The sequence below is a fragment of the Conger conger genome, chromosome 10 (assembly GCF_963514075.1).
Source record: "Conger conger chromosome 10, fConCon1.1, whole genome shotgun sequence".
Lineage (NCBI taxonomy): Eukaryota > Metazoa > Chordata > Actinopteri > Anguilliformes > Congridae > Conger > Conger conger.
Genome location: NC_083769.1, coordinates 36,923,302 through 36,933,257, shown reverse-complemented (window position 1 = coordinate 36,933,257; position 9,956 = coordinate 36,923,302). Strand labels below are relative to the sequence as shown.

General features: G+C 41.6%; 1 protein-coding gene across 2 annotated transcripts in view; it reads right to left on the bottom strand.

The window, feature by feature from the left end:
- Window positions 1–4,156: 4,156 nt before the first annotated feature.
- prickle3 (prickle homolog 3) overlaps window positions 4,157–9,956 on the bottom strand; it is a 30,265-nt gene continuing 24,465 nt past the window's right edge. For both annotated transcript variants that reach the window (XM_061257239.1, XM_061257240.1), the window contains exons 8-11: window positions 9,309–9,638; window positions 8,398–8,718; window positions 7,705–8,067; window positions 4,157–6,813 (exon numbers count right to left, since the gene is read on the bottom strand). In XM_061257239.1, the coding sequence (XP_061113223.1) occupies window positions 6,362–6,813; window positions 7,705–8,067; window positions 8,398–8,718; window positions 9,309–9,638 (1,466 nt within the window). In that variant the 3' untranslated portion in view covers window positions 4,157–6,361. The remainder of the gene's footprint in view (window positions 6,814–7,704; window positions 8,068–8,397; window positions 8,719–9,308; window positions 9,639–9,956) is intronic.

Here is a 9,956-nt window from a genome sequence, read left to right as displayed (position 1 = left end):
CAGACTCATCTATAGTCAGTATTTTGATCATTTTCACCTAAAATAATTTCACATCTCTCATAAAACACATTTTAAGAATGAGCAAATATGATTTTCTTTTAGGGCATATGGATATTGTTATCTGTATTTTGATGTTTTTACAGTGAAAAAAATGTTTCATCATAGAACTCGACACACATTTTGTTATATCTTTTCACTGTTTGGACATATTCTTATGTATTTATTATATATACAGTACTGTGCAAAAGTCTTAGGCACAGATGAGATTCTGTCAAAAATAATTCAATGAAAGGTCCTTAATAAACATACTATACATTTGAGTAATTTGGCAGAATAGTTAATAATTTTATCAAATCAATATTTTTTTGTGACCACCCTTCGACGTTAAAACTGCATCACTTCTCTGAGATAGCCAACGCTGTCCTGCAGTTCTATAAGACAACCAGCAGGGAGGTTGTTCCAAGCATGTTGGAGAACGTCTGCAGACTTTGGTTGGCTCCTTGCTTCTGATCTCAGACAGCCTTGACCAAGTTTTTATGTAAAAAGTAGTCAATTGCTTACAGAAATACGTTACTTTTAAAATACAAAAATATCTCTGTAAAATTAAATCTTTTGGAAAATGAATATTTGGAAATATCAAATGTGTTCTTTTATACTAACACACACAAAAAATATATACATATATATATATATATATATATATATATATATATATATATATATATATATATATATATATATATATATAAACAGACGTTAGAATAAGAAATGATCTGAATAAAATTTTTTATTAATTTGTTTTACATTTTCTTCAAACACATGAATATAAATGTCCAATGAAAGTACCAATTACATACAATTTATTTATCTTGCAGTTCATTCATTCATTCATTCATCCATTATCTTAACCCGCTTATCCTGAACAGGGTCACAGGGGGGCTGGAGCCTATCCCAGCATACATTGGGCGAAAGGCAGGAATACACCCTGGACAGGTCGCCAGTCCATCACAGGGCACACACACCATTCACTCACACACTCATACCCACGGGCAATTTAGACTCTCCAATCAGCCTAACCTGCATGTCTTTGGACTGTGGGAGGAAACCGGAGTACCCGGAGGAAACCCACGCAGACACGGGTAGAACATACAAACTCCACACAGAGAGGCCCCGGCCGACGGGGATTCGAACCCAAGACCTCCTTGCTTTTTTACTTTTTTTTAGACAGAAGTCTATAGCCTTATGTATTTTGTGTTAAGTTTTCCACTGAAACACCTTTTCATAATCATTTTGTTTGGCACGTTTTCATTCAGTTATTTCACTGTGGTTGTTATTTACAGTCAATCTATGTGAATAAACATGGCATTTAAAAAATATTTTTTTACTAACACACAAGCATATTTTGATTTATTTAGTTTTTTTCCACTGAAACACATTTTTCATTATACATTTCTTCAATAATTTTTATATTAATTTATTTCACTATGGCTTATATAAAATGAACATGATTCCTAAACAAAATGAGGAAAAACTCATACTGATTTTTTGAGTTTCTGGAAATCAGTATAGTCTTACATATTTTGCATTTCCTCACAGAAACACATTTTTCATAATAATCTTCTTTGAACACATTTATATTGATTTAATTGTTTTTTTGTTTTTTTTTTGCATTAATTTGCTTCACTGTGGTCGTTATAGCTTACAAACATGTTGAATAAAATGGATTAAATCTTTTTTAACAGACATAAGACAATAGTTTTATTGAAATACCTTTTCTCCCTTTCTTCTTAGATTTATATTCATTTATTTCACTGTGCTGTTATCTACATGATATCCTATCCATCAGAATCAAAAAATGAAAAATATAAAAAATGTTCTCCAATTATTAAATGGTAAATGGTAAATGGTTAGAATTTATATAGCACCTTTATCCAAAGTGCTGTACAATTGATGCTTCTCATTCACCAATATTTAATTTCTGCTTTTGTATAAATAAATAAATGACTTCAGGTAGTTTATGCAAATACAGTATCTTTGGCAATATGATAATTATTTCCATGCATTTATAATGTAGTGAATACATTTACTTAATGTACTACTACTACTACTACTACTCAATCCACAACATATCAGCTAGGTGTGCTTCGAAATGCCATTGGCTGTGGAAATTAGAACCAATTTTCAACCAGTGAGCTTTTGTTTTGTACAATGTTTTTAAACCTGAATTTAAGGACTACAAACACAGGCAGAGGGTGAGTCAATGAGTCTTTTTCAATGATAGGAAAGGATCTACAATGTTTTAACAGAAAGATCTTACCTATTGTACCTTTAAGGAGTTTGTTTATCTCTAAGTAATATCATTGTCTCATACTAGGGAGCATAGAAAACATTTGATTAACAATGCAGCAAATCTTATCCAGCTCATATTTACTCGTATTACAGTTTTGCTTAAAATTGAATGCTTAGACAAAAGCATCAGAACCTTAACTTTTTCTAATCATGCCTTAAACAAAGGCACCAAAACTACAAAAACATTTTCTGCTTTTCACTATGTTTGCAATTCTGCAACACACTTCAATACACTGTTTCGTACATTAGACACTTGTTCAGGAATGAAATCTCTTGCAATCATTATGAAAACACACCTGAAATTGGCAAAACTGACACAGACACCAGAAAACACTTCTACACTAATTGACCACCAATCTATTTGAGCCTTAGCACTACAAATAGACCTCAGGTAAGCTCACCTCTTTTGTGAGAACGTGCCAATATGGAGGCAGCGAGAGCGAGAGCGAGAGCGAGAGCGAGAGCGAGAGCGAGGAGAAGGAGAAGGAGAAGGAGAAGGAGAAGGAGAAGGAGAAGGAGAAGGAGAAGGAGAAGGAGAAGGAGAAGGAGAAGGAGAAGGAGAAGGATGAAGGAGAAGACGGAGAAGGAGAAGGAGAAGGAGAAGGAGAAGGAGAAGGACGAAGGAAGGAGAAGGAGAAGGAGAAGGAGAAGGAGAAGGAGAAGGAGAAGGACAAAGACGAAGACGAAGACAAGAACAAAGAAGGGGACCAGCCAAAAGACTGAGATATTCAGATGATATTAGTGCCACTATGGTGGACCATGTCATAAATCATGATGAGGGAGGCAGGGCAGTGTCCAGCCCAACCTGAGTCACTACATGGTACCATCCATAATACGGACATTTACATTGGAGAACAGGTATGCCTTCAACTTTCTACACAGTACCTATGTAATTATTGCACATCATTCTGTATCACAGTACAATACAATATAGTCCTACAATATTAGGTCTGTGCTCCAGATTGAACAAAAATAAATCAATAAAAATAGTCCTGTGAAGTAAATGTAAAACGTTTTGACTGTGTTACGACCTCCTGAGGGTGGAAGGCAACCTCTGTTCACCCATGAACAGGAACTGGTCATTGTCAATACAGTGTTGGCAAACAACACCATCCGCCTACATCAACTATGAGAACACATCATCGCAGATCACACAACATTCCATAATATGAACCGTGTCAGTATATCGACACGCTGCTGCATCTTGCGATGAAGTGGCTATACAGGGTTCTGTTTGAGAGGAACAGTGTTAAAGTGTCAAAGACCTTACTATGTGCAAGTAAGTGTCACTGTACTATACTCTAATACAGTTATGGCAGTAGATTGTGTCACACTGGCACTGCATAGATACATTCAGACAAAGAAGTATGTGCCCGAGGCAGGTGCCATTTTAGGCGGCCATATTTTCCCCTAGCCAGGGATGTCATTGCTTGTGATGTGGATGAGGTGATGTGGCCAGACCCTAGCAGAATGTGTGATCTATAAACCATCCACCCCATCCCTTACAATCCCTTACAATACTATGTCATTATTTTTGTTTCTGTGACATATTGTATTGATTACTGTAATGTAATTCTACTTTTCTTTTGTTTTTTTTGTTGTTGTAAAAACCTGCAATAGCAAAAAAATAGGCCGTATATATTTTTCTCTGAAGCCATTCTATTTATGTGCTCATTGCGATAAGAGTAGGTGTACCGTCACAAATTATGTATACAGACACACACAGACAGACAGACAGACAGACACACACACAGACACACACACACACACACACACACAGAAATAATGAGCTCTTACTCAGTATGAACAGCTTTAAATATCCTATATATTTTTATTTCTCTTTTTATACACCATACAAAGAAAAATGGTCTTCAGATAACATGGGCAGAAAGTGACTGCCATCAACAGTGAGAGGTAGCAGCTGACTCTGGGTGTACAGTAGTAGTTAACACTCAGCACAGCTACCATGTGAAAACAGCTGGGATGAAATGGTGGCTCATGACAATCATTGCCCCAGATGGGCTTTTAATATGACAGAGGTGCAGTGAGAGAAATGACCCATGAGTGCATTCTACAGTTACAACAAGCACATTCGGTTTCTGAATCTTCCTCACCACTTTCTTTTACCACTGTTCTGACCAATCAAGAGGCAAAAACCATGACAAAACACTAATAAAAACTACTGTGTAAAAACGACCTCATTTCAAATGTACAGTGCCAATCATATGTGGTAACTGTTAATAATACAACTGTCATAATCACACAGGCAGGCGCACGTACGCGCACACACAGACACAGACACACACAGACACAAACATGCACACACAATGTCAATGATATAATAATAATAATAATGCCAAAATGGTTCATACAGGAATGACAAGAATTAAAACAGTCTCAGGTCATTAAAAAGCAGGAACTACAACCATAGGGTATATAAAAATAATTTAACTTTGCTTTTAAAAAAATCTGTAACAAATTTTTTAATGTTTTTTTTTTTTTTTTTACACAGCTTACAAAACACAACATTAAAGCTATCTCCATTCTGTCCGCTTGGCTTGTCCCAGATTTCCAGACCGTCTCCACTGTGTGGCATAAGCATCTAAAGTGCTTTTTTTTTACAGTTAAAGATATTCTACTGTCATAAACATCCCCTTCTCAGTATTAACAACTGGCTCATTAATTTTGTACATTTTACTGCTGTAAATCTTGGGACACAGAAAACACCAACAGACAGACCACAGAGATTTCTGCATTGCATTGACACCTCTGATCTAATGTTGTAAAATGTTTCTAGAAAAATTGTATGAAACTGGAAAAAAACAGTCAGAAATGGACTGCCCCATGTGATATTTTGGTTTGAACCTGTTATTAAATGGCTTAATGATACAACATCATTAATTCTGGTTCACAGTGAATAACAAAGTCATTTCAAGTTCCCAAATTCAAACGTTATATACACTGCAGAAAATGAGAAACCACTACATTAGTAGTGGTTTCTGTCAGGTGTTCCTGTCAGGTGCGCCACTGCAGAAACTGTTTCATAATTTCATGTTGGCTTAAATAGACAAGTGCATGACTGCCCTACCCTGTTCCTGGAGATCTATGGTCCTGTAGGTTTTCACTCCAACGCTAAATTGGCACATCACATTCTACTACTTAACAGCCCAACAGGATGTCCTGAATGAGGTGTGCTATTAGGGCTGGAGAGAACACCTACAGGACGGCAGGTCTCCAGGAACAGGGCCAGGCAGCGACTGACAAGGAAGCACTGCAGCTCGCTGTAAATGAATAATCACAGTGAAAACTAACCATATGCACTTTCCATAAAGGGATTGTTGCATTTTATGTTTTCATCATTGCTCTCCAAATTAAAGTAATTTGTTAAAAATAAACTGGTGCCTGATTTTAGATTAATGACTAGAATATAAACATTCAGCATAAGCATATGCGCAAACATCTAAATGAATATGAATATATGAAAAACATGAGCGGTTCGCAGATTGAGATTATGAGATTATTCCCGGACAAAGGGACCAAAAATTGCCATTCAAAGTGCCTTTCAGTTGAGTAATAGGCTTAATCTGTGTCTACGAAGTCAACCCATTAATCAAACCATTAATCTGCATGGTACAGATGCCATCTGGATGCCAATCAATTTTATGCATTAAACGTAATGCCTAGAAGATGCACTGCTAAACTCCGTAGAGCCCAAACGAGGAGGGCCCACCATAGGCCCACTCAGGTCCACTGTGTCTAACTGGCCAACAGTAATCAGGGACTGAACCTGCACGGCAACAACATCCCATATTGATTCCTGACAAACAAGAATTTATTTATTTATTTTTAAAGTGAATTGGGTATTTTGTGGCATAATGTGTGATATTTATGATTCTGTATTACTGTTCACTTGTTGGGTTGCGTGTCATGTTTGGAGAGGTGGGGATGTTGGAGAGGTGGAACCACAGACAGCCTGAGACAGCACACAGTTCTCATGAAGTCTGAGTGTGACTTAAGACAGCACACAGTTCTTATCTTTGTCTTTTCCACTGAAGCTCTGCGTTCTGCCAGTTCCTCCCCTCCTGAAGCTGTTTCTCAGCCCCCCTTCCCTCCCTCCTTCTCTCCCTCCCCCCATCCCTTCATCCCTCCGTTCCTCCGCTTGTTGGGAGCGACGCAGCTGAGGGGGCAGCGGGATGGGCTGGCCCAGGAAGTAGCCCTCTTCCTCAGACGAGGAGGACGAGGAGCAGGTGGAGCAGCAGTCTTCGTGCTTGTGCAGTCCGGGGTAGAGGGTAAGGGCCGGGGGGTTGGGGGACCCTCTGTCAGAGTCCGCACGCCACTCCAGGGCGTCCAGGCGGGGTCTGTCTGAGCGGGAATGGCGGAAACGCCGCTCCGTTCCCAGGTGGAGCGGAGATTCGGAGGCCAGGCGACCCCCCCGCCGGTAGCCACGAGGTTGGTACGGTCCGTCTAGCGGCAGTAAAGTTGAGACACACGGGAGTTGTGAAGAACAAAATGAGTGTGAAAGGGTTGGAAAGAAAGAGTGCGGGGGAGGAACAATTAGGAGGAAGTAAGATATCAAGTACATTTTTTGTCTTTTTGGCACATCTCAACATGCATTTGTAATAATGAAAAAACTGGCTTAAGAGGTGGTTTTAATGTTGTGGCTGATCGGTGTGTAGTACAGCAGGGATAATCCTGTACCACATTCATACAGAAATACAAGCAGGCTAAACTAAACATAAGACCATTGTCAAGGCAAAATTTTGTGGGGAAAAAAACAGTTTCTATGATAAATGATTTTAAGAAATCCTGCCAACTTTTTCTACAAATGCCTCTTCCCTATTCTCCAGGCCAATTTGGCCGGGATAATAAAAGCTATTGCTTACAACTGACTGTTTTGCAAGTGGTTTAATTTAATTTGGATGCATATTCTTCCAGAAAGATGCAGGAATTAATCTCTTTTTTTGGACAAATTACAGATTATTTGATGCTGTGACCATAAACAGCTGTGTATGTGCAGAAACTGGACTGAATTTTATGTGCATGTCTGTAACTTCTGTTTGAAAATTCTATCTATACAAAAACTAAAAAAATACGTCAGTCAGTATTCAAATCTTATATTTAGACTTACATTTTTATTTCCATGACCTTTTTGCTAAATAAGACAAAAATACTGTCAGTGAGGTGAGCCAGTTTGACTCCAATGGGGTAAGCACATTTCACTTGTCAAGCAAACAGCAACTGAAACCAAGCTAATATGTCTAAAAGACTGGCTCAGACAGATGTTTTGCAGTGTAGTGAATGTTGTGAGTAAGAGCCCATAAGGTGATCATAGTGAACTCTCCCCCCTGCTCTTACCCAGTAAGTCCATCTGTGGAGGAATCCCGGGCCTGGCCTGGCGGAGCCTCCTGCCGTACCCTCCTGTCGCCTCCTCTCCCTCCAGGTGTTCTTGCTCTTCGTCCTCTCCCTCCTCTTCCTCCTCCACCAGGTAGCTGCAGCTGATTGGCTCTCGGAAGCTGACCCGGGCGGCGCCGCTGCGAGCGGGTTGGGTGTGAGGCGGTGGGGGGCGGAGCTCGAGCTGATCCGGCGGAGGCGGGAACGGGAGGTCAGAGGGCGGAGTGCTGGGTTCGGCAGGGCGGGGCGGGGACCGGCGGGGCCCAGGCTCTCCGGGACAGAGCTGATTGGCTAGCGCAGGCCTGGAGTGAAGCGGTGAGTGGCACACTGAAAGAGGAGGATGGTGAGAAAGCAGGTTAGCCCTTTGAAGGAACCCTTTTTGATTTTTTTTTTTTTTTACTTTTAAGAAATCTTAAGAAATCTGCTACACGCCAGATATATTAAGACAATTTCCTGACTTTGAGAAGAGCTGTAAAATGCTTATCACTCTTTTTTCCCCCAGTTGACCAAAACAATTCCACAGTGATGGAGCCAACGGAATAGCCATTACATCATTTGCCTTGTCATATTTTCCAGATTTAATTCACCAGAAATGTCTGCCCGTCCTATACTTTGGCTCCCAAAAAAGAGACTCCAGATATAGTTTTTGAAACACACCTAGTCCACCCTGTTCCACTTGGTCCTCCTGGTTCCCACAGTCCTTTGCAGTAGACGTTCCTCTGGAGGTGATTTTCGGGGAGGAGCAGCCGTAGTGGGGATAGATATTAGAGTCTCCCGAGTGTTCAGAGCCACTGGCTGCATGCTCAGACCTGTCACTCCCAGAGAGCAGGCAGCTGATCGATGGGTCAATAGGCCCAAAGTAATTCCAACCGTTTGTTATGTGGATGTGTGGGACAGGGGCAGGGGAGTTTTGGGGGAGTCCATTTTGCAGGGCGACACCATTTTGTACAGTCGGCTGAGGCACAGAGCTTGGAAGACCTAGGGATGAAAGGTGACATAATTAGGGAGTAAGAAACAACGCAAAAATAATGATTTTACAAAACATGCAAAAGCGGCAATGCGGTCTTCCAGCACTAGATGGCGACCTGCTCCAAATAATCTATGCTGTCTGCCTACATTCATAAAGAATTCTTAGATCAAAAGGAGGGGGGGGCAGCAGCTCTTGGCCCTTGAGGACCATGATTTGATGATCCCTTCCCTACATCTTCCTCCTTTTGAAAAATCCTTAATTTAACCTGGAGAGGTCCATTGAGAACATGCTTCTCATTTTCAAGGATTTCTCTGGAGAAATGCCAGAGAGAAGAGTTGGAGAAGTGGGGAGGGCGAGAGAGAACAGGGTAAAGCCCCTGGAGCAGTTTTTAGGTTAAGCTTGCTCAAGGGCAGAGTTCTACCTTTTTCATTCAGGGACCCAACTTCATTTCTTCAGATGGAAGTCAGCATCCCTACGTGCCTGCCGGGGGCTGGAACCAGCAACTCAGTTGCCGGTCGAACACCCTACTACCACTGGCACTCAAGCAACCTACAGCTAGGCTGCCCTCCCGTTCAGGTGCCGGGGGCTCTGTCCTTACCAGTGTTCTCCATCTCTAAGCTGCTGCAGCTGTTGCCCGTGTCTGCAGGCAAGGCCTCGGACGACCGCGGCCGGGGGCCCTGGGTCTTGGCCCCGGGGGGCGAGCGCTGGGGTCCGGCCTCTCCACCGCCTCCGCTCTGGAAGGCCGAGTCGCAGGAGTCTGAGTTTTCGGGGTCCTCTCCCAGGGAGCAGGGGCGCGAGCAGAAGATGAGGCCCCCTCGCGGGAGGAAGGGCCGCCCCAGCAGGGGCAGGCGACAGCGGCCGCAGCAGAAGCAGGACTCCATGGCGTGCCAGTGCTGCCCCTCGTACGTCATCTGCCCCTGGTCAATGCCTGCGCGGGAGGAAGCGGCAGGGTCTTATTTACATGAGAAGTTAAAGCCGCAAGTCTGGACAAATGCACTCATGATGTCCCTAAGTTTACGAGTTCACCTCCCTCACTGTCATGTCAACAAAGTTGCATCCTTCAACAATGGGAAGTTTCAGAACGGAATGGTACACAATTTATATATATTTTACTCATATGAGTACTGCACTTATTTTTTCCTACTTCAAGCACTGAGCAGGACTAAAATGTTAAGAATTGGTGATGGACAATGTATTTTCTATATTACAACTCTCTTTAGGCCACTAACCAGCAGGGGGTGCTACA